This window comes from Styela clava, chromosome 12, assembly GCF_964204865.1.
Source record: "Styela clava chromosome 12, kaStyClav1.hap1.2, whole genome shotgun sequence".
NCBI classification, from domain to species: domain Eukaryota; kingdom Metazoa; phylum Chordata; class Ascidiacea; order Stolidobranchia; family Styelidae; genus Styela; species Styela clava.
Genome location: NC_135261.1, coordinates 1,188,712 through 1,214,186, shown reverse-complemented (window position 1 = coordinate 1,214,186; position 25,475 = coordinate 1,188,712). Strand labels below are relative to the sequence as shown.

General features: G+C 37.1%; 1 protein-coding gene across 2 annotated transcripts; it reads right to left on the bottom strand.

The window, feature by feature from the left end:
- Positions 1 to 935: 935 nt before the first annotated feature.
- Positions 936 to 24,430, bottom strand: LOC120330113 (1-phosphatidylinositol 4,5-bisphosphate phosphodiesterase zeta-1-like). 2 transcript variants are annotated; one of them, XM_039396942.2, is made up of 19 exons: positions 24,340 to 24,430; positions 21,720 to 22,598; positions 20,292 to 20,471; positions 19,433 to 19,661; positions 18,968 to 19,097; positions 14,523 to 14,681; positions 13,473 to 13,493; positions 11,272 to 11,436; positions 10,799 to 10,911; positions 9,230 to 9,455; positions 8,707 to 8,809; positions 7,213 to 7,334; positions 6,652 to 6,831; positions 5,928 to 6,067; positions 5,346 to 5,479; positions 4,330 to 4,521; positions 3,813 to 3,914; positions 3,065 to 3,202; positions 936 to 2,793 (listed from the first exon to the last, which is right to left on the bottom strand). In XM_039396942.2, the coding sequence occupies exons 2-19, from the start codon at positions 22,537 to 22,539 to the stop codon at positions 2,702 to 2,704; spliced, it is 3,246 nt and encodes a 1,081-aa protein (XP_039252876.2). In that variant the 5' UTR covers positions 22,540 to 22,598; positions 24,340 to 24,430; the 3' UTR covers positions 936 to 2,701. The 2 variants fall into 2 exon arrangements, with proteins under 2 accessions (XP_039252876.2, XP_039252877.2); XM_039396943.2 differs by lacking the exon at positions 13,473 to 13,493.
- Between the last annotated feature and the right edge of the window lie 1,045 nt (positions 24,431 to 25,475).

Sequence of the window (25,475 nt, the reverse complement as noted above, 5' to 3'; positions counted from 1 at the left end):
ATTTATGTTTTTGCATGAACCAGATATTTTGGGATATTTTGTACAAAGCTCCCAGCATCGCTCAAAATGAGAATATTTTATAATTACCCGGTTAGGGTTCGAAATGCAGATTGCGCTAGAAATTCACATTTTTAAATCATTCCTAACTCTAACACCAACTGCATAATTGCTAATTTTTTATTCTAAAACCGTGGCTTGGGTGTTTTTCTTGAATACCACATTTTTGCATTACTGGCGGGGTGTTTGTACAAGAGATCTAAATCTTTTCGTTTCGCCTTGTAGCCTCCTAATTAGATCCACCCTTATTTAGATGGTGATTATGAAGTTAGGGCTAGGCATATCGAATCGAATGGTAAATTATTCGAATTGGTTTCGACAAAAATTCCGAATCGCCGCCATCTTGTTTTTTTTTCTGTTTACCAAAGGTCGAGGTGAATTCTACAAATTTCTTCATTTAATCCATATTTTTACAATGCAATTCGTACATATGACTCGTTTTTTATAGTTAGTTATTGATGAAACATGTTTCTCATTGTGTTTGAACGCTCAGCAAACTAACTTTACTGATGGATTCTATGTTTTCAGTAATTTATGTGTCTTTGAGAACCCATTTTAACCCTTTTTAGTTACAAGTATTTGTTTCTAAAAAGTATTCGATTTTGAAATCATCAGGTATTCCGAAATGCCCAAACATGCCTGCCAGAGGCGTCGCCAGGAATTTTTAGAGTGGTTTGAATTTGTAATTGTCAAGTTAGACCGCAAACGGTAGTCACACGAAAAGTCTTGTAATTTAAATAACTTTAAGTATTCAAAATTTTGACTGGAAATAAATATTCTATTTGATTCTGAAATTATCAGGTATATTCGAAAATGCCCATCCATATATGGCATTTGAAACTTCGACCTATAACCTCTCAACACACATATTTTAACATTGAAACATTTATTGTTATCATCTAAAATTGTTGTAAAAAGTTAAATATTAAACCAAAATAATAAGATTTTAATAAAATGAAGAACAAATTAGCAAGAGCTGAAATGAATACGATACAGTTGCAAAAATTTATACTCGATTAAATTAAAAAAGGTCAGTTGGTGATCGGTGTCTTAAGAATATCATAAACCGGTGATTCCCAAACTTTTTAGTCTTGCGCCCGACCTAGAAAATAACTAGCTAACAATAAGCTACAAATAACATGTAGTAAGGCGAATTTATGTTTTATTCAAAAAAGACGTTAAAAATATGTGGATGGAACGCAAATATCCAAAATGAAGAAAGGTAAATAGCCAAAATAAGGCGGGCAAGATCAAATCTAACAAATATTTTTATTTTTAATTAGCTTCACGCCCCCCCCCCCCCAAAAAAAAATCGTCTACGGCCCCCTTGTGGGGCGCGCCCCATTGTTTGAGAACCACTGTCGTACACAACTACTTGTCCCTTCTACGTCACAGTTTCGTTGTCACAATTGTTCCACATGTCTGTGGTGTAAGTGATGGCATTTTTGAGACTTAGCCTCAAATTTATTCTAGTGTGATTCAAAAGCACTTTTTCTGTGAAATCTGTAATTTAAATAGTACAAAATGGCCGATTTCTAATAGAAGAAGATAAAAAATATACATGAAAAGTTAAATAAAATCGATTTAAAATTAGTCAGTACGAGTTTTCTCTATGGATAATATTTTGTCATTTGGTCATTTAAATGTGAATGAAAAATACATAAATAGGTAGCGTACAGTATATAACTAAAATATAAAGTGATAAACAATTTGCATAACTTAATAAAATAGAAATATTTGATAATAATATGGTAATAATAAAGTATAGAATCGGAGTCCCAATATATTAATTTTTGGTAACTAGAGAAGCTCTTACTACCCGTAAACATGAACGATTCCGGTCCTTCCGAAACTAGTAGTCCTTGCCAGGGTCGTGGACAGGAGTTTTCAATGAGGGGGGGGGGGGGGGTTACTCTCGGTCCGAAAACTGGACGGAGTCGAAACATTGCCGGATCCGGCGTTCAAATCTTCAACATGAACCCCATATTGTATGCTTCTCAAATATCAGTGGCCGCTTATGCATGACCTTATTCGGAGTGAAAGGTGTATGAAAACGTGTGTTTTCGTCGGTAAAATTGAGTGATACAGTAAAAGTCTATATATTTTCTGACGCGTATTAAGTAGCCCGATACTCCTGTAGTATGCGAACCAATATGGCGGACACTGGAACGTAGTATGTGTACAAGGTTAGGGTTAGGCCATAATTTTAGGTACAAATACTACGGGAGTCACTTCGCTAGTCCCAAACTCGTAATAAAACTAAAATAAGGGAACTTTGAATAAAATTATGGTCTAACCCAGGGGTGTGCAACTTTCAATACAGGACGGGCCAGATAGAAATAATTGGGTAAAACCGCGGGTTGCACTTTTATTTGACATAAGCTTCCTGGTAATTGCAGGCATTAAAATGTTGGTTATTGATATCATAACATGCGATGGAGAGTCAAAAATCGGAGAGTCTGATTTTTCATCCGACGTGCTCGCAGTCAATTTTCACAGTGTTTATAATCCGTGTAGGCGTGGCTTCCAAATAAAGTATTTTAATCAGCTATTTGCCCATTATTGAATATTTTCACATTTTTTGTATGATACGTAGAAATGTATTTTTGGTTTCATTTCAATTTATGACGGCATTCTTGACGCATTACGTGGCGTCATTAACGGAGACATATAAAAGAAGACTAGTAGACCGCATAGGAGTTCCGTCTTTGTCCAGTAAATGCACAGTGCGATAACCTGGAATAGATAAAGTTTGATTTATTTTTTATGAAAATTGTCAAAACTCGTTATTTGGATCTAGGAAAATTTGCCGAAGAAAATTTTGTGTCTTAGGAAAAATCGCCGTCTTCTTGTCTATCTGGAGCCATATTTCTAGATAACATCATAGGGGTCTTGCAACCTTTTCCACTAAAAACCTTTGCCCATTAGTATGACTTAAAACCCCTACGTCTTCATGTCTAGAACTATATTTCAAAGGAAGAGTTTGAGGTATAAATGATTTACCCACCTTGTCCGACGCTGCTTAGTGGCAACACGAATTGAGCAATTTTATCCGAATCTTCATCACGAATAACGAACCAAACCATTGCCAGACTTGGGATTCGAACCAGGAATTCAACGTCATCATTCCATACTGGGTTATATCCTTTGAAATATAGAAATAGTTGTTGAGTAGCTTGTTGTTTAACTGGCAGCATATTGTGTTGGTGTTTATTTTTGGAGTTCTTCATGTCATCGCTTTGGGGCAAGAGCGTAGCCAGCCTAAAAGTTTAGGAAGGGGGGGGGGGGGGGGGTATACTGACGTAATACGACGCTTACTTGTAACAGTTGATCCGAACAAGGCTAGAAAAGTCAGTTTTTAGTGAATCGTTCAAGAATAGAGTAAAATGGCGTTGGAAAAGGCGTAAGAACTAATGTCGGAATCGAAATTCCTATTATTTGTCGGAATTTCCGAGTTTCAATAGTGTTTTTACTGAAACTCTACATGTATCTAGTTTACTAAGCGCTCTCAGCAGTCTATTAAAGAAGCTTGCATACGAACGATACGAGTGATAACTTTTCTAAACTCGGGGGTTGAAGTGATACTTTTTCATAACCCGGAAGTTAGAGTGATAAAATTTTTTGACCCGGAAGTCGGAGTGGTAATTTTCTTGACCCGGAAGTCGTAGTGATAATTTTCCTAACCCGGACGTCGGAGTGATAACTTTTTTTAATCCGGAAGCTGGAGTCTATTATGATATTTCTCACGCTCTTACCATTTGTTTTCACAATTCTAGTTCTCTCTTTGGCGACATCTTCCGTATCTCCGGTAACAGATACATCAATTTGTAAAGAGACGTCTCCGTCTTGTAGATCAACTGTAATGCGAAAGTGTTAGAAATTATATAGTGGTTAGGTATTGGTAAATAAGGAAGAAACGTAAAATTGTAAGCAGGGATTCTAGCATGTTCATATTCGAGCACGTATTACATTGTTACCCAGAGTATTATTGCAACATAATTGTGTTCAAGTAGTTTTTCGTTTTATCCCGGGTATTCTAAATTATTGGCGCTGCTTTGATAAGTTGGTACTAAGAATTATTCTGTATTGAATTTCGGGTCAGCAGATGGAAAACTTCTTCCACAGATAAAAAGCAAAGACATAAACAGAGGAATAATGACCGCAAAGGTTGAACGACCAGAGCAATGCCATAAAAATACCAGTTAAATGTAAAAACACCGTCCCGCAGAAGCACTTATGAAAATCGATTTGTGAAAACAATTGACATCATACCTGGTATTCGAAACCCTCTGATCACGGTGATTTTCAGATGCTTCGCTGTTTCCCCGTGTGTTTCTCTAGTGATATCATCAGTTAGTGACCTCATATATTCTGGTTTTAATATGTAACCGCATCTACCATTCTGACGAAATTTACCGTGATAAAGAACCATTTCATCGCATTTTGTTTGATAGTTGAGAGCGACTAAATAGATGAAATACAAAGTTTTTATTGAGAAAGTTTCGGATCGGTGTAGCTGTGGATATATATTGAGTATTAAATTATATATTGTGATTGAATTTGCTGGGATGCGAAAGCTTGTATATATAAATAGGCAAGTTTTCAAAATTTTTTAAACAGCAAAGGAAATTTATCGATACCCTATATTGTTTTGGCCCTCACAGAAGTATTTAATGAAGTTAAATACTTGAATAATTTACTGATAAAAAATCTGGTTAAGAAATATTGAGAACTAACTTCATACTATAATTTGAAAGGGATTTCATGGACACTCTGTATTCCATGAACATTTTACAACCTGAACAAGTTTTGACAAGGATTGTGCCTAAACCGGCACGATTTAATATGTTACTTGAATAAATTGGGTAAGTAATGCTGGACCAGATTCTTGAAACTGTAGAATTTTACATATATATCACGTTCCCTAGCTTTCCTAAGTCAGTGGTTCCCAACCGGGGCCCGTGGCTCACCGAGAGAGCCACAGAGCAGTATGAGGGGGGCCACAGTGCCACTGATTCTACACTTTCTTGCTTAATTGCTAGAGCTTTTTTAACCTCAATCTTGAAAACCGCGTTCTAAAAATTGAAATTTTTATATGTTGGCGCCACAAGTTGAAAATCTCCGGCCCATTCAATATGTCCACCATATCACCAAAGGAACAATGAATTGAGTGTGCAAGTCAATACCGAAAAATTCCCGTCTACATGAAAAAAATACTTAATATTTGCGTATCAGGGACATCTTGCCTGTCAGGAGTGAAGTTGCGAAAACACGTAAAGAATACCCACCGACTTGAAATCCAGCATTCCAAAGCGGTTGAGGATCATAATTACTGGAATCTGCTCTCGTACCACCGGGGTATGTTCTATTGAGGTGCTCGACGTGATAGTTTATGGCTTCTTGTTTCTGTTGGGTGGCGAGTCTGTTGATGAAAAAGAATAAAAATCTGTAATAAGGCTAAAAAAAAGCTGGTATAGATAAATTGATAGATCAGGTATTGTATATAAATTTGTTGAGCAAATGTGTGAAATTATAGGATTAAATATTTGGTAGTCCGTGCTGAATGGGAATGATCCTCTAATCCTAGGGCTATATGGCATCGTTTCCGTCAAATTCAAAGCCACTCGGAGTCGTTACATCTACTCAAATGTTTTTTACAAGTTTGCAAGGGGAGTTATGCGCAAAAAACCTTCATTTCGTTTCTTTTATTATATCGATAGGAAAGTTAAACTGCGCTGGCAGGGCACATACACTTTCGCATATAGATAGACACGCATATAACTTGCACATACATACATGCGCATACGTGGATATGCTCGCACATACAAACACACATACAGACTCTCACAAACACACAAAATACCACAAACCTTGTGGCTTTATTTTCACTGAACGATGAAATCTCTTTAAACTGGGACTTCTGTATCCCATGGTCGACTCCTTTGAATTTCGTGCTCTTACAATATATCACTTGATCCGATAAATACTTAGAAAGCTTCAACTTTTTCTCCTGGAGGGGACAAGTAAAAAAAGGTATGTTTAAACAAATAGATAGACAACTTTAAGCACAGCAATTTTGAAAGCGAAGGCTCTACAGCAGGGCTGTGCAACAGCCGTTCGCGGGCCTCAACTCGGCCGGCCAAGCCATTGAATGCGGCCGTAGTCAACACCCAGATTTTCCTTATCAAGCGTAAAATCCGAATCCAACAGTTAATGTTTAAAATGTCGCTCACATGGGCTCCCTCCTCATAGTACTCTTGGAGATAGCGAACGAAATGCAGTCAGTCAGAAATTATTTTTTCCAATACCAAAAATATGAATGTGTACAAACAGTGGGATAAAATAAAAATAATGGAATTTTGCGTCAAAGTAGACGCGATAAACTATGAATGGTTATCGAGCAACATCACCTAGAAAGTTTAACATTGAATCATATAAAAATGAAAAAAGAAAGCCGGACAATATTCACTAACAGAAGCTGGCCTTTTAAAAATTTGAATTTATAAAATAATTCAAAGTAATCAAATTGATGGGTGAAGTATATATTAAATCGCTCTAATGTTTCAACCCACAAACATCAGGAAATTTCGTTACCTGTGCTCTCGTTCTCGTTGATGATTGGTTAGAATTAGAGGGCGTGGCAAGTGATACTGTTTGACCATTGTCGACACAATGTGCACCAAAAAGTTGTTTGACGCTTTCGTCACATTTTCGCGTGACGTCATCTGATGACGTATCACGTCGTCGAAATAGTCTTTCAAGTCTATTCATTGGCTGAAAATAAATGAAAAATTAGACAGAAGGTCTTAACCATTGTAGAGGATACATGTCCAAGCTCAGAAACACGAGAAAAAAATAAAGGAAACGCGACAGCGATGAGGGTGAGAAAAAAGTAGCGCAGCATCGTCAATATATAAACTGTTACCGTACTTTATGGAGGAAACTCATAGTCAGGAGCGTAGCCTGAGAGAATCTTTTGAAATGTAAAAAAGCATTTTTCTGTATCATAATTACCAATTTTTCGTGAATTTCACCGTATTTTAGATCAATTATTGGCGATTATAAATTTTAGAATACCCCCACCCTTTACAAAGTCCTAAATATATGTTCAAGATAAACATGTAAATTCTTTCTCTGAAAACTTTTCAAGTATACCTTTCTTAAATGCATTCTTTCCATCATAACTTCCATTTCTGCTGCTTCATCTTCATCACTGACGTCATCATCTGATGACGTATCACCGTCATCATGGTGGACTGGGGGTGGAAGTTTTTTCCCTGTTAAAAAGCAAATAACATGGTTTAGAAATTGGTCATGGGCGAGCGGAAAGATTTTGAAGAAAGAGAGATGAAGCAAAGCGAAATCCCCATTGTGTGCGTTTGCGTGAACGGAAACGAAATATTTGTCTAACTCCAATCAATCAAATCAAAATGTCTTCAAGGCTAAAGCATATGTTGAGGGCGGGATTGTGTGACTCGCGTTGTTATCTCAAAAAATCTAACATATGAAATTGGTTGAGATTTATCACTCTCATAATACACCGCTCACGTTTTTAAAAATATCAGTTTAATTACATGAGTGATTCCGTCATTTTGAACAAAATTTTAAATTAAGTGGCCCACTAGCGATATACAGAAAAAGCCATTCTAATGGCGATTGGGACAACCTACTCACCCCCAACGCAGGGGTTGATGGTATAGACTAGAGCCTGTGAAGAGGTTGACTATTATTTACAGAGCCTCACGATAAATATATAAAAACAAAACATTGTTACTCACCGATTAATGTTTCTCGAGTGAAATAAAATTACTTTATTCAATGACTCGAAAGTATTTGCTACTTTGTATTTAAAAAATAGTCCGAATCTAATAAGTGAACGAATAGCTCGCGAAGAGAAAAAAAAGAGTGAGATGGCAAAATTTTAATTCAAACCTTCCAAAATCGATTTCATTGCTTGCGTCGCTCTGCACGGCCGCTGTCCGTTTGCAGGGACGTTGTAACTTACCGAAGGCGGATTCAAACATCGAACCGCGGAACTGATTCCGGATATAGTATATGAGTGTGAGAGCTTATTATCTACTGTACCCCGTGTCCCACCACCGCCCATGTTCCTCCACAACAGGGGTTCCCAAGCTTTTTTTAGAACGACCTAAGGGCCTCTCTCCGTATGAAGCAATTTGGAGAACCTATGCCCTGACTGCCTCGAAAATAGATCACGCGTCAACAAATATCCAGTATGACTGAAAAGAAGGAAAATTTGCGGCAGGAAATTTTGCCGTAAAAAATCTCGTCGCAGGAAATTTCGAGCATGAAAAATGAAAAATCGCGGCATTTTGCTGTCAAACAAGTGTTTGTGATAAAAACAGTTTGGTTTTTGAAGTATCTTTTCTTTCAAAAAATATTCATTATTTAAGAGCTAACCCTATAAACCTAACTGTTTTTATCACAAATACTTGTTTCACAGCAAAATGCTTTTTCGGCTATTTTTCATGCGACGAATTATCCTATGCGACGAAATTTCCTGCGGCCAGATTACCTACGACGAATTTTCCGGACACGTGACTGAAGAGATCAAACATTTTCTGAATATATCAAATTGTTGCTCCTGTTAGTTAATATTTGTGGATTGATGTATTATTGTTCTCTCACCTTTAATCAGTATCTTTCCCAGTAAGGCATCAGGCGAAGGCAGGTGGAACTCGTCACTTTCTGGGATAACGTAGTCAGTCAAAAGTTCGGTTCCGAGAATTTTCTATGAATATGAATTAAATGTTATTAATATTAGCTTTTTTAGACTTCCTCTCTGAATTCCGATAAAAATAAGCTTCCATTTATACATAGAGAACCACGATAACGATGGGAACACTTGTATATTCTTCTTTGCTGTTACTTCCCAGTTAAAACTATCGTTACAAAATATTGTACTCCCGTAATATGTGAATCAAGATGGCGGATACCAGACGTAGTATGTGTACCAGGTTAGGATTAGGCCATAATTTTATTCCAATTATACTTATTTTAGTTCTATTACGAGTTCGGGGGCTAGCCAAGTTACTCCCGTAGTATTTGTACCTGAAATTATGGCCTAACCCTAGCCTGATACGCACACTACGGGAGTACCTCCGCTTGTCTAGTGCCTTTTCGGGGCAAAAATATATGAAAAACTAGATACCTTCATATATTCCGCCATTTTTTCTTGTTGTTGTACAGAACAATGGTTTTCAATACTTAAGATAAGAGGATATCTCGAAACTTCGAACGCGTATTTCCCAATGACCTCTATCGTGTCCTTGAACTTTATTTTAGAGGTGAATGTGTAGCCATGGTAGATCACTGGTTCGCCATCTGCACCGTCCCAGCAGTCCAACTCAACGCATCTACACCCCTGCAATAATGCCCTGAGGAAAATTTAAATATAAATTTAGAATTCAAATAGGCAGACATGGAGGTCGGTCCTGGTGTGGTAAGTCCATTGAGCACTTTTAATTAAAATTAAAATATTGATAAAATATCTGGTTCCACAGGATTTGAAATTCAAACAAGAGAGCTGTGCTCAAATTATGAACACGTCACAAGGTGTCGCTATTTTTTTATTCTGACACATAAAACACGAATCTCTTGGAGTCCACAGAAATTTTTGAAATAAGTAAAAGTAATAGCCTTCTGGCAAAAAAAATCAATCTTTAACCACTAAAAATTTCAAAGCAATTGGTCCAGTATTCGAAGAGAAAAGCGATTTTATCATGACGAAAGAGAAGAAGAAGACTAACAAGAACAACAGCATGATATTGAAACGATCGTTATGTACACTGGCGTGTCCAATAATAAACAAATGTTGCGCATTGGGGCATGGGTGTAACCAGGGGGGATAAGGAAGGGTGCTTGGCTTGATATCAATAATCCTTTCACCTAATGAACCGAGATAGATGAAAATGCGCTACTGTATACCTTGGATAACTTCGACAGCGCAGTAAGTCTGCAAAGAGATTCTTTAAAATAATGTTAGATATCAGTGGCAGCTTTCATCTTGCCTTGTTCGGAGCAGACGGTACGAGAAAGCATCGTTTTACGTCATTATAAAAAAAAATTTTTGGGGCTGGCTTGCATCGGTACCGATACGGAAAAACCTTAAAGAACGGGGTTTGCAGAAAAGAGTTGCACGCATGTGCGACGAAATCGAAGAGTGCCTAATCAAAATGACATATCTAAATTTTGGGTGGAATATATGGGGAAAACATGTACGTATTGCTCAAAGATTTGGAATTGGCGGTCGCGAATTCCGGTACAGGAATATCCAATAGCAGTGTTTTTCAACCTTTTTGATGCAGAACAACCCCAGAACACTCTCGATTTGAATGAAAACTTGTGGAACCCCGTTAACATGGCTGGCTTAAGGCATCAGAGTTCCTTAAAATGAAACCGTAAAGTTTGAGGTTGAGTACCTAACCTCAGAAAACTCGAAGCAAATTCTTAAATTCTTCAAAAACTTAAATTAAATAAGGTAATAGGGATGGAATTTGTCGGATTCGGCGAATCGACGGAGGTCGCGCATTCGTGCCAGTGCGACCTCCTAGCTTAGAAAGCACTTAGTTTCCCCTTCAATTAGAAATAAACGTCAATATTTTGGGCAAAATGTTGTTCCGGTGCTTCTGAAAATAGAAACTGTGTGGCTACCTTGTCTGTACAGAGCCTTATTCAGAAAGGAAGCGTGGAAATCAGATCCTATAGATAAATATCTTACTTCATATAGGCATCTGTACTGCTTGGGTCTTTCAGTTGATCTCCAGTTAAGTAGGTGTTATGAGACGAAGCGATAAAATAGTGAGAAAGTGGGTGTTTCATGTCTTGGTAAACCTGTAAGAACAAAGTTGTTTTGTAGTTGTTGTTTTTGTTGTTATATGTTTTCTTCAGTGGTCTTTTCAATTCGAATTAATAATCTTATACTCACATATTAAACGATTCTTAATAAGCGTTTTATTTTTTTTTTATTTATTATGAAATTTCTAATAGAAAAGAATTGCATAGGCCACAGTTTTTGTTATCAAAATTCAATTTCTTCAGGAGTTTTATTCGGGAGTCCTTTCTCAACGAGAATCAATCGTAATTTTTTACCTGGTGTAAACTCAGATTAAGATATTTTAGTTCTATCTAACATCTATAGAAAGATGTTGAGTGTAAGAAATCTCTTTGAAGAAGTATCTTCTGTAGTTTTACCTCATCGTGTCTTTTATTGAATACGTCACAATAAGTCGAAGCAAGGAAAATGGCGAAACCGTGAACTGTCATCTTCTTGTTTTCACGATTGTCGTCATCCATTTCGTAATCATCAATTATTTGATAACAATCTTGCTCTGTGACGTCATACTCATCTTGCGATTTCTGTAATATTAAAATAGTGGATATGTTTTCATCTTCTTATACAGGAGTGGCCTCCCGATAAACAGGACCCAAACGTTTCAGTAACTTAGAACGTTTTGTATAAAAGTTATGATTTCTCTCGAATATGTCCCAAATACCATGGATTTCGTTTTATTTTTCTTGGCTGACTTAGACAGGTAAGTGGACGAAAACTGGTCGTTTTGAATTGAACTGCTTTAAATCTTACGTCAAATAGTTTATGAACATGTGGTTCATCGCTATATAAAAATTCATAGTGTAGGTAGCTGTCGGCTTTCCAGTGGTTCATCGCTATATGGTAATTTGTAGTGTCAGTAGCTGTCGGCTTTCCAGTGGTTACTTTTCTCGGAGAGGAGTCTCCGTTGTTACTGAGTGGGTGTGAGTAGCTTTGTAGCTTTCCTAATGATCTCGAGTGTTCCTCGGTCATTTTGACACCCCTCTATAATTTTTTTAATATTTCACCAACTAAAAATGCCAAAGACATCATTAATGTGTCCCTAAAAAGCTTATTTTCGTCGCTTTCCACTAAAACGCGCCCAAATTACGTAGCGTAAATGCGTCCGACCATATGCCGGTAAGAAGAGAAAAGTTTCTCACTTTTAACGCTGTGGTCAACACGTGATTGATATGCGAGAGAAAGAGTTTTCCTTTGGACGAGTTTTACGTCACCTTCAAAATAAAACAAAAGTGGGATTTGTAAGTGAAGTGATATTCGTTTTATCGAAGAGCATTTGATCGCGTGCTGTCTGGTATCTTTGTTTGTTTATTATGAGCCGGAGAACGTTGCTCGCGCGTTCAAAATACTTCGTTTTCAACTAACAACAGATTCTTTGTTAATTTTATTTTTAAGCTTTGAAATACTTATACAAATAAAATTGACCTTGTTGCAAAATAAAAATTATACATAAAAAAAAATATGATGACGTCACCGTGATTAAGAACACTCGGATCAAGCATGGATAATTTAAACTCAAACATTTTGAGTTTTGAAATTGGTTTTCTTCACATACAGACCACTATGAAATACTATTGACCCCCCAAAATACATTTAATTCAGCCATAATTCCAAATTATGACACAGATTAGTCATTTATGACCAGGCCGAAACTCTAGGGTTGTGGTCAATTGTAACTTTTGGAAGAGAGGAGTAGAGAGAGAGAGAGAGAATCAGCCTATGCTGTTTCTGAGTGAGTCTGCATGAGGTTTCTTTGAGCAAATTTCAAGCCTTATCGGCGAAGACTAAGTTGTCTTATCGGCTATCATCGCCACAGAAAGATATAAAAGAACCTAAAACTATTGTGTTAGTACGAAGCAACATCCCAGAATAACTAAAAAAAATTGTAGTCAAAGTTTTGGTATATTAAGATATAGAGTAAGCGTCAAAATTTCTTGAACAACCAAAGCCATTGTCAACCAAAAAAATAAGTTGTCTTTTAAGATTAAGTTGGCTTTTATCGCCACAGATAGATATAAAAAAATCGAAAACTATTGTGTTAGTACAAAGCAACACCCCAGAATAACTCAAAAATTTTTTGTAGTTTGTTATATCAGAAGGAGGAGTAAGAGTTAGTGAAACAAGAAAGCAATACTCAAATATATGGACACAAAAGTCGCGCAAAGGCACTGGTACAGTATGGCCATAAAAACAGATTTTATGAAAAGATCGGCAGATAATCGTAGGAAGGGGTCAAGAGAGACAGATTTAAGAAGATTTTGTCCTCCATTGAAATAAAACTTTACAATTTTGGGTGAAATATTGAGGACTCGAAGAAAAGTTTGTATGAAAGATAAAGGGTTTCTACTGAATTCATTCCTACTTAAATGATGGAAACGTTTTTTTTTTCGCCACAAAAATGTAGCAAAACGATCCATTTGAAAATACCTGTCAATGTCTCTGTCTACAGGTCCTATTACTAATTATTTACATCAGGAACAAAAAAGAACAAAATCATTTAGTATTAGAATAGTAAAGTTAGTATTTCCATGCACTTGTTATATCTCCCCAAGCTTATACATACCTCGGGTGCCTCCCCTTGGTCCTGTGTTGCAAAGAAATTTGTTACAAAACGGAGAATGTTTGGTAATATAATTTGTATCGCATCTGGTATAAACCTTTACTTTACAGCAGTGTTGCTCAAATGGGGGTAGAAAAATTCAGAGGGGACGTGAAGACAATTAAAAATATTTGTTAGATTCGATCTTGTTTGTCTTATTTTGGATATTTACATTTCTTTATTGTTTAGAGATTGCAATTCCATCCACATATTCTCAATGTATTTTTGAATAAAACAAACTTTTGACTTACTATCTGTTATTCGTAGCATATTGTTAGCTAGTTATTTTTGAAGTGTGGCGCGGCTTAAAAAGTTTAGAACAGGGGTGGGCAACTTCTCTAGTCGGCGGGCCGGATGTGGGAAAAGGAAATCTTCGATGGGCCGGATTATAACATGAATAGTATTCAACATCTTAATCACATATTCATTCGCTAATGCAAGAAAGAAAATTATAAATCGCGTTTAAAGTAAAGTTTAAACTTTACAAAAAATAGAGACCAAAAAACACATAACGAATTTATCATAATGTACTAAAAGTGTAACAATGTAATATCATAGTGTACTGATATACAGTCAGCGGGCCGGTCAAAATCTTGTAGCGGGCCGGCCCACGGGCCGTATGTTGCCCACCCCTGGTTTAGAACCACTGCTTTATAGGTTATTTTCCCACCTTCATTCCGAACGACGCTATAGCCAAGCAGCGAAAGATACGTACAGAAGGTATCTTATATCATTTTATTACAATTTGAGTGAGGTGGTGGGCGGTCGCGCCCAAGATCGACAATCTAATTAGGGACCACGCAACCCAGAAGAACCCGTTTGAAACAACATTTCAGTGTCAGAACTTGACTCACGTGCGCCATCTAACGGGTGTTATTTTTGATCATATGAAATTAACTTCACTTTGATCAGAGATGGTTCTCATTACTTCTGTGTGCCCGTAACCTTCATAAGCAAATTATTATTTATAACATATACAGCCTTTCCAATCATTCATAAAACCAAGCCACATACCTGTAGAAATTTGTATAACTCTCTGGCGGTTAACATAGCCCCATCAGCTGAGTATTTCCGAAATATTTCTTGAACTTCCGGTCTCAGGGTCATTTCTTGGTGGAAATGCTTGAACCCATCAAAACTCATCTCATCAATCTTGCGATTGAAAACGTGTTTCTGTGAAACAAAAGGAACGAAAGGGTCAAAGGTCGAGTCTATTGGTTAGCATATTCGAAATTTCTATTATGTAAGAAAAATGAATTTTGGTACTACCGTAGTATGTGTACCAGGCTAAGGTTAGGGCATATTTTGATTCCAATTTTCCTTATTTTAGTCCTATTACGAGTACAGCGTAGGAGTACAGAGTACGAGTACACTTCGGACGGTTATCCCGAAGTATGGGAACTAAGATGGCGGACACTGGAGCGTAGTATGCTCAGGTACAAATACTACAGGAGTCCCTTTGCTAGTCCCCGAACTCGTAATAGAACTAAAATTGGAAGAAAATTATGGCCTAACCCTAACCTGGTACACATACTACGTTCCGGTTTCCGCCATCTTAGTTCCCATACTTCAGGAGTACCAACACACACGACATTATTGTTCAACTTCTATTCATAAAACCATATCCAGCGAAACCATATGCTGGGGTGACTAACAGGAAAGAATACATCCGCGATCTGGCCATATGGTTTAAACGCTATTAAACCTTTTGATTATTAAGATTCTAGGTAAATTCACCGCAGGAAATTTTGTCGTAAGAAATCTCGTCTCATAGGAAATATCGCCGCATGAAAAATCACCCCATTTAAAAAAGCTTTGTTTTTTTAAGAGCATACCCTAACCCTATAACCTGACTGTTTCAATCACAAATAGTTGCTTTACAGCAAAATGCTCTTACGATTTTTTTCTATGCGTCAAAATTTCCCGCCACGAGATTTCCGTACACGAATTATTAATGTTAGATAAATGTTTTTTTCCGTAAAATCAAGTGCAAATAATTAGTCTTTTTGCAAAATGTTTTTAAAAAATTCCTTATGTTGGGCTTATTGAGATAATCCCACAGATCAAACACCCCCGCCCCCACCAGATGTTTTAATTGTTGGACTATTTTGATTCTTAATGTTGGACAAATAGCTGTTTTTGTGAAAACGAGCGCGAATATTGCCTATACCCAATTCAGTACACCTCGACCAACATTAGGAGATCTCGCCATATGCTATGAAATGTGCGATTCCTAATGTTATTCAAATGTTTCCGCCGAAAAGCCATTACCTGTACATTTGCAAACATAACATATATCTTGCGCGCAGGTTCGCAGCCAGGGATTTTCAAGGAGAGATGAGGGCGCGAGGGCGTTACAGGCGTAATCTCAAGAATTCCGTGTCATATGGGAATAGAAATGTGTGCTGTCCCATCCCATGGGATGTTTTCCATGGACAAGTCTGTATTTTAGACCTTTAGATATTTCTGCCCATAGACAAAGCAAATTCAATAACAGTTTCAATAATGTCCATGTTACTAAGCACTTCTTCCAAGTTGATTTTTAAAAACGCTAAAAAAGAACATAAAAATATTTAGACAATATATTTTTGGAATATAGCCAGGGTTACAATTTACCAAAAGCCAAACATAAGCACGAGCGTCAAAAGGGTATTTTGGGGGGGTACTTAACAACGGCAGAAACGCAGAATAAAAATGAGAAAGAAATCATACACAATTCTCTTCTGCACTTCGCACAAGTTTTTTTTTTTTATTGGAAGTCGCTTCGAACACAGTTGCATGCAACCACGAAATTGCAATGATGAAATATCGCAAACCCTACCCTCAAAAACAGTCCGAGCTGAGAGAAAGCGAGAAAACTTTGTACGCCGAACATGAACGAGTCATTCTGGGACAAAATACGCACGCAACTCAAAAATAAGAACAAATCTTAGAAATAAGCACGATATGGCAATGCTGTCTATAGGCCAGTTCGCAAAACGGAAACCGCATAAAAATAAATAATTGCATTACCTAGCAGAAGAACTGATTGTATTTGTACTGGACAAATACAGACAATGACCAAACAAATCGTTATCGTAACAAAGAAAATCGATTTGTGTAATATTGACATTAAATAATGTAGCAGATTTTGAGTCTGAATACGGACAGATTGTGGGATCCACCCATGAATTATAATCAAAGACAGATTAGTCACGCGAAAGGTTTAAAAACGCTGTGTTTACTTGATTTCGCTCCCAACAAGGCCGTAAACGATAAATCTAAATGGAAGGCTTCGAAAACAAAATGTATCGCCATTTGGGGACACTCCGATGAATAAATTTATGATAAACGATCAAATCGAGATTATTTGACAACTTCGAAACCGCTATTTGTCCCAAAAGTCATAAAGGAGGGGGGATAACTGGAAAAGGTCCGCTAGTTAAGTTTCTGAGAAAGTTTAACTTTAACATCGCAGGTTTGGAATCCCGGATCCTGACTTTGCAGTTTTAATTGTACGACTCGTACTTTATCAAAAACGCGCAACTCCGACCTCACAGTTTGACTGATGAAGAAAAAATATTGACATTTTAAACGAGAATATCGGTTGGAAACCGAAGACTTATCGATCGATAGTTAGTAATAATGTTTAAATAATGTAGCAGATTTTGAGTTCAAATCTGGACAGATTGTGGGATCCGCCCATGAATTATAATTGAAAATAGATTATTGCTGATGTTAAGCCATATCTTGTTTTATCTAAAGAAGTTAGACTATGATCTAACGAAAGCTCCCATTTAGGCTATTTCCACGGAAAGAAGTTATTCTATTCTTTAAATTACTATCTCGATCAGGCATCCTTGTGGCAACTGACACATACGGATCCGCGGTAGAAATTAAACAAGGAGAAACAACGTGCAGTTCAGTACACAGTACCCTAGTACACCCCCAAAATAGATTAGTCACGCGAAAGGTTTGAAAACCTTCCTGTTTACTTGATTTCGCGCCGAAAAAGGCCGTGAATGAGAAATCTGAACGAAGAGCTTCTAACCAAAATGTTTCAACATTTGAAACCGCCGGTGAATAAATTTATGATAAACGAATGAATCAAGATTTTTTGCCAACTTCGAAACCGTTTTTTGTGTGATTAGTGTTGATTCAATTTCGCCATGCGATTAAGACATACGGAGTGTTCATAAAGTCGCGCTATGTGAGTTTGACGTAAAAAGTTACATTTTATGAACAATATTTACAGTGTTACAAAAGCAAAAGTGGGAAACAATAAGCCTCGTGCCAAAACTAAATTTAATCACACAAATTCCTTGAGGTATTTTTTAGCTGAAACATCAAAATTTGGTTTTAGTTTAGTCTTAACAGCATCAGGTAGGTCAGATTAAATTATCTAACGGGCCGGATTTGGCCCGCAGGCTGCAGTTTGGCCATGTCAGGTCTACGCTCTCTCGTTCAAAGGATGGGCCCCTTCAGTTCTAAACCGATAATAACTTGATAGTCGAAAGGTTTTCAGCTGCTATTTAGGATTTTCCTGTCATCGCCCCCATTCACTGTTATTTACGCACAAACATTACGTTGAAGTGTGTGGCATTTATTTACGTCGGCAGCGACGCTCGGTAATTCATATTTTGGCGCAGATCAAACAAACGAACGGCCATTGTTGCTTTGAACGCTACCCAGTCTGAAACTATATTTCCTCATACGCGGACCAATTATATTCCACTCTCAAATGTCGATTTCAAATAGTGGTTCATACCAGGTATTGTGTAAGCTAGTAGATATTTTAAGTAAAGTTTAGACAGCTGGGGACAGAGTGTTGTATGCGGTGTTTTTGAAAACCGAGTAAAAATAGAATTCGAAAATTTATGTCTTACAGTCTTACTATGCTTAACCATAGCTTTGTTCCGAGCGACTTTTGTCATTAAAACTCATCCCACGCGGAAAAATTAGGATTTGGGGAAATAAGTTCAGATACTTCATTTCTGATAATGCAAAAAGACAAAAAAAATTCTAACTATTTGTCAACCTTGTTTGTTGTTTTTGCTACTGGACACCTTGCCTTGTCCAGGGCAGTTTAGTGGGAACATTCAAGTGGACGTTCGTCATTAAAACTCATCCCACACGGAAATATTGGGCTACTCGGCAAATTTTAGATAATTCACTTCTGATAAGTAAAAATGACAATTTTTTTTTCAACTATTCCGTCAACCATATTTGCTGTCTTCTGGAAGTAGAAAAAGTAGGCAAAAATATGCACATATACACACAGATTAGTGTTTCCACTTGTTTTCATTAAAAATTGAAAAAAAAAATTTCATTAAAAAATTGCTGAATTGCCGATAACCCTCCTATATTTCTAAGTGAGTGAGTGACCTTGCTTTGAATATAAATAAATGAAAAAAAGAGAAAATATTGGAAAAAAACGACCTTTATGCGATCATCATTAATAGATAGAATTCTATTCTTACATGAAAAAGTTCTTGAAAGTTCCGACCCAGTACCGGCACTCCAGTTTCGTGTAGCAGTTCCATTATTTCTTGATACGATACAAGGCCGTCCCCGTTCACGTCGGCTTTCTTGAATATTTCCCACAGAAACGTAAACAGAAGAGTTAAGGACAAAATACTTCGGAATGTAAAGTCAGAGTTCAAAGTCCCCATGGTAGTATTTGAGACGTACCGGGAAATTTCTGGACCCGGAAGTCGAATGAATTTCAATTGTTCTAACAATTCTCGAGTTCGAGGATAGGGACCTTGCTTTTAGCACACTTGCAACTCTTCTATCTATATTATATTCAATTCTAGATGAGCGCTCGGGGAATTACTTTATGTAATTTTGTTCTATGCCCTTGCTTAAACTCAAGTGTCTAAAAAAGGGACACCTCTTTTTTGTCGAAAAACTATCACCGCTTAAAGTTTTATAGAAAAGGATATAATTCGTGCTTCAATCTCGGTATCAAGTTTTCGAGTTTCTTCTTTATATAGTTAATCCATTTCACCCAATATTTTGCCGATTCAGCCGAAGGCGCGACAAAATTTATTGCTTTTTGGGAATTGTCTTCAAAAACGATCGAAAAACATCGAATTTCTGGTAAGTCTTTGTCGATTACTCGGAGAAGGCCATCTTTGCCGGCTCTGGCCATTAAAATATCACGAATATCAACTAGAAATAAAGAATAACGTTTTATTCTGGAGAAAGGAAAGTTGGTTCGCTGTGATGGTCTAGATTAGGGTTTTTCAAACTGGCCCTAGTGAGGCACGAGCGGTTCTCTGAGGGCCACGGGTAATGATTTCTACTAGTTACTATTCGCGCTGACTGCATTTATTTAAAAAAAATTGATTGTAATTTGTTTAATTTTTTAACTTTAAGTAACTAGCTAGTTACGGTTCGAAATGCGGATTGCGTCAGAATTTCAAATTTTCAAATTATTTTCAACCCCAACTGGATAATTACTCGTTTGTTATTTAAAAATGTGTCGAGGATGTCTTTCTCATATCTCACATTTTTGCATTAGTGCCGAGGGTCTTTGTACAAGAGATCCAAGCCTTGTTCAATAGAAAGTGTGAAACACTCCATAAAAATGATACCAGGGAAAAGAATGATAACGAAAAAATTTCGCATGAATGCATGGACAGGTAGACATGTTCATTAGTTGGTGTTGTCTGGAGACTTGTTCGAGAAAAGAACTTTATGTAAAAAGATTCCTAAACCTAGGAAAACCACAATGAGATTACGTCAGCGAATTAAAAACACGTGACATTATAAATATGACGTAATACCAAAAAAACTCACACGTGTCTTCCATCATGCAACATCGAACACTCGGCATCCAACATCGTCGTCGTACGAATGTCACGTGAATCATATCAGGTGTGACGTAACAATCAGTGTTCACAGTGCGTGTTACCCATCGAGAATGGTCGACCATTAGCAAGGATTCGCCATCTTGCATTGTGTTGATCGCATTCAAAACTAGAAAAATAATATACTCATATAATATACTAATATAATTTTACAAAACATCGGTATACAAGTAGGGCTTGGCATATCGAATCGGATAGTAAATTATTCGAATCGGTTCAAAGCAAAATTTTGAATCGCATCCAATTTTTTCTCCCGCTGATGGTCGAGGTGAATTTCCCAATTTTTGTTTGTTATAGCCATATTTTTTTAACGCAATTCTGACATATAGCTATTTTCTGTAGTGAGTTATTGATAAGCGTGCTTCGTATTGTGTGTGAACGCTCAGTAATCTGTCTGAGTGATTTATTCTATGTTTCCAGTAATTCATTTGTTGACAGGATCAATTACAATAAAAAAAGTCGCATACAACTACATATATCCCAAGTATTCCAGATTCGATTCGAAAAAATATTCGATTTGATTCTGAAATCATCAGGTATTCGGAAATGCCCAGCCCTATCAATACAAGCGTAACTTGCGCATAACACGAGTTAAAAACCAATTCAAGATTGAGTAAATATAGTCGTTTTTAGTGCATAGTGAGGAAGTAATGAAAAGTTCAGATATAAACGAAGGAAGAAATTTAACAAAAAATTGCCCTAGGTCAAGGTGTGCGATCTGCCAAATGCGCCCACAGGGAAAAATTGTGCGGCAATTTTGAATGTCGTGCTGTCCACGAAACGACTTTTTGATTTAGTTTTTAGTTTAATCTGTTACTTGCGAGTAATTCCAATCCCTTTGCGTTGCAAAGTCTATATCCGAGAATTTATTTATTATCTATGACGTTACAATGCCCTAACAGCTAGTTTGTGCGAAGCGAACAACGCATGCCGTGAGATCAATACCCAAAAATTTTGGATACTCCTGTAGTATGCGTAACAAGATGGCGGACACCGGAACGTAATATGTGTTAACAGGTCAGGGTTAGGCCATCATTTTAAGGAACAAATACTACGGGAGTCACTTGGCTATAGTCCCCAACTCGCAATTAAACTAAAATAAGAAAAATTGAAATTAAATTATGGCTTAACCTTAACCTGGTACACATACTATACGTTCTGGTGTCCGCCATCTTGGTACGCATACTCCAGGAGTACCAACTTTTGTGCCTGCAACTAATGGAAAGCCTATGCCAAATAAATTTGCGACCCGTGGTTTTACCCAGTTGTTTGTATCTGCCTTCCCCCTTCTGTATTGAAAGTTGTACACCCCTGCTCTAGGTCATTCTTCCAGTTATATATTATTAAACACACTTACCGTCGTGCGGTATAGTCTTTGCAATCTCGTTCAAGATTGACTTCGGCAGAGGAACGCGTCTCGTCTCCGGCATTGTTGAATTCCTGCGACTGAAAACGTTCTCCGCTTTAAATTTGCTGGAAACAGACGATGCAGGCCGTCGACTTTCTGGAACTGTGAGAGGTGCTTTCTCTGGGGGGGATTGATGCCCGACTGGGGCTGAATTCACATGTGGTGCTGGAGTCGAATCCGGTATATCCGGCAAAGCTACTATAGCCACGTCGTTTTCCGTGACGTATTGACTATCTTTTTGATCAATGCCTGTAAGATTTTTATTTGTGTTTTGGTTTGTATTATATTGGGATCGCATAATGGGGTTGTTGTGTTGTTTTCTCGAAACGTCCCTTGATTTCGGAGACTTTCGCACGTTTTCGGAATTTCTTGCTCGATTTGGGATTGCAAAACCACGGAATTCAGAAATTTCTGGCAAGAGGTTTTTATCCGGCCTATCTGTCACTGTTAGGTCAAAATTATCGCGCCCAGTTTCTTCATATTTCAAATTTAGGGGTGTGTTTTGGGCGTGTACTGGCCAATTGTCGTATTCCTCAATCTCGTCCATACCAACGTAGTAAAATGAGTCTGTATTGGTTCCCTCGGCGTTTTTTATATTCCTAGGAGGCCTATATTTATTCCCAGGTTTATTTCCAATGTTTCTACGAGGCGCCGGTTCTAGCACAGGGCGGGAACTAGGTCTCCCGTCTCGACCGTAATATACTTTGGGCGGTTCAGTCGTCTGTAAATTTCTAATCCATTCGTCTAAATCCGTTGTAGTCATGGTCATTTGATGATGTCGTATAATTTATACTAATTTAAATAAAATTGTGAATAGCTCTGAAAAAACTGTAAATAAGAATGAATTTGAATTGAAATATTGCACTAAGGTAAATCACGTCGTTTTATAAATGTACTTCCTACCTACGTAATAAACTTTGACCTAGGGAAGAGGGCTGAATTAGAACTGGTGCGACATTGCCTGACTAGTTTATTACACCCTCGGTAAGGATATCTTATTTGGGTATCACCCATTCCAGTTTTAATTTCTATTATTTCTGAAACAGGGGTTCTCAAATGGTGATGTGCGTCCCACAAAGGTGGCGTTGTCGATTTGTTGAGAAGGCCTGAAGCTAATTGAAAATAGAAATATTTGTTACAATTGTTAGATTTGATCTCGCTGGCCTTATTTTAGACATTTACATTTCTTTACTGCTTAGAGATTGCCATTCCATCCACGTATTTCCAACGTGTTTTTTGACTAAAACATAATTTCGCCTTACTATATATTATTTGCAGCTTAAGGTTAGCTAGTTATTTTTAAGGCGAGGCGCGAGACTTGACACATTCCAAAAAGGGAAGATGAAACGGTATAATCTGTTCCTGTCAATTAGAAATTTTATAACCCATATTATGAAAATGCCTAGCTACGACCCTGTCTGACATTGAGTGTCTCAAGTATTTCGACTTCTCACTTCGCTTTGTAAATCAATGTACTTGGACAAGACTATCTCAGGAGTGCTATACAATAGATCTGGTGACATTTTCGGGCGGGAAAGCCCTAAAGACATCTTAATCATGTAGCATACCATGGCCTCTCGTCCGTCGGGTCCTCGTCGGGTAGGAGAATAGTTATCTAGTTATTTGTTTCAGATACATTGACCATTCATATGCTTACTCTAACATTTAATATATAATAACAAATCCTCAGCTAAGAGCATTACTTCCATACTATATTATGATAGGTCATACTTCATACAATCTAAATGTTATCATATTAAACGAAGTACACTATGCTAAAAGCTGGTTCAAAATCAGGCGCTCCAGAAGTATGTGTACCAATATGGAGGTAACTAATTTTGTTCGCCTACTTTACATCAAGTTGTGTAAAGGGACTGAAGCCTAATAAGGAAAATCGGAATAAAATTATGCCCTAACTACAGGAGTACCCAGAATACTACTTTCAAACGATACTAACCCACAAAAAAACTCCAATTTTACTTCATTTATGTTCAGCCCAGTCCACCGACACTGTACGATAATACATCATTACGATACCTGACTAGATTTACAAAATCACGACCCTTTCTACCCTTCTATACACTGTAAACAAAATAAGAAAATTGAACCAACATCTTACAGTGATGCTTCTAACTGCCTTGGTACAAATTCAATTTTTATCCCTGGCCAAATGTAAGGTTAAGTTAATTTCAATCCACTAAACAAGATTATCATTACCCCACACTCGGCCGCGTCTAAATTTCTTCAGATTATGGTTAACAACTCGGCAATTTAACTTAACATTCTGAATATTTTAATAAGTGTGGGCAAACTTTCTAGTACTTCAAACAAAACGAGTTTTCACAAGGACGGACTCGAAATTAATGATATTTGAACAAATAAATACACAATACTGGTGGCAATGTAAAGAAAAACGTAAAGTCTACGTGCTTTGTTTAGAACAGCGTGGTCAATTACCTCTTAAAAAATCTACGATTTAGAGTCGAGTTCATTTTTTCCAACCAGTAAAAATTGGACAATTGGAATAAAAACAAGAACAATTGAAATAAAATTATGGTCTAATCCTAACCTGGTTCACATACTACGTTCTGGTGTCCGCCATCTGGGTTCACATTCTACGGAAGTACCGCATATTCTACATAATACAGTGGCCGCTTGTCCAGGACATTGTTAAGTGCTTGGCGATCTAAAATATTGTATAAGTCTCGTGATCTAAAAACACAAAATAGCAAATCTGACATATCTTTGGCCACTCGTTCAAAACAAAAACCCATGGTCAAGAAGAGTCTAGAACCGGGGTACTCATCTATTTGATTTCCTTAAATAATGAACAAGTAGAAAATATAAGTAATACCACACGCGAATACAAAGTAAATGATTCAAATTCCCGCCTGATTAGAAAATTCTTTCATATCCTATGTGACACCAGTATGCTCTTTCGCGTCTAAGAACTCTCTAAGTGCAATTATCAAGCGCTTTTATGTCTTGAAAGGTTTTCGGTTTCGTTCGAATATTCAGAGGTTATATTAGGCATCAATGTGGATTTCTTAATTAATTATGACGTTGTGTGACGTATATTCCGGAAGTAGGAAACTGACGACAATAATGGATTTTCTTTATTCATTAATTAAAGATGACAAGAATTGGTTATAGAATCGAAAACTCTCCATCATTACTTCTAAGAAATCAGCAAAAATAGTGTCATTTAACCGTAAATTAGGTTAGTATTGTTTAATATAAGAACCATGCACTATACTTGGCCATGCGTGTTGTTCTTTTGACATACTTTTTCGGCGCTCCAGACGCATGTGTACCAATATGGAAACTTGGAAAGAACTAATTTTGTTCGCCTACTTTAAATCGAGTTGTGTGAAGCGACTGAAACCTATGGGCAGGGGGTATATTTAATTCGCTATATCAAAGATAGTCCCGAACTCGTAATAAAATTAAAATAAGGAAATCGGAATAAAATTATGGCCTAACCCTAACCTGGTACACATACTACGGGAGTACAGCTGTACCCACTACCATTGAACTGCTTAGAGCAAGAAACAGTTACTAGTGGTTCTCAACCTTTTCCATGCCCACTTTCGTTGCATAAAAATTCTGTGGCCCACTACCTTTCTCGTGAGAGGGAAAACTACAAGAAAAACAAGACTCTGTTTGCAAAAATAAATACTTTTACTTTAATAATTAGAATGAAAA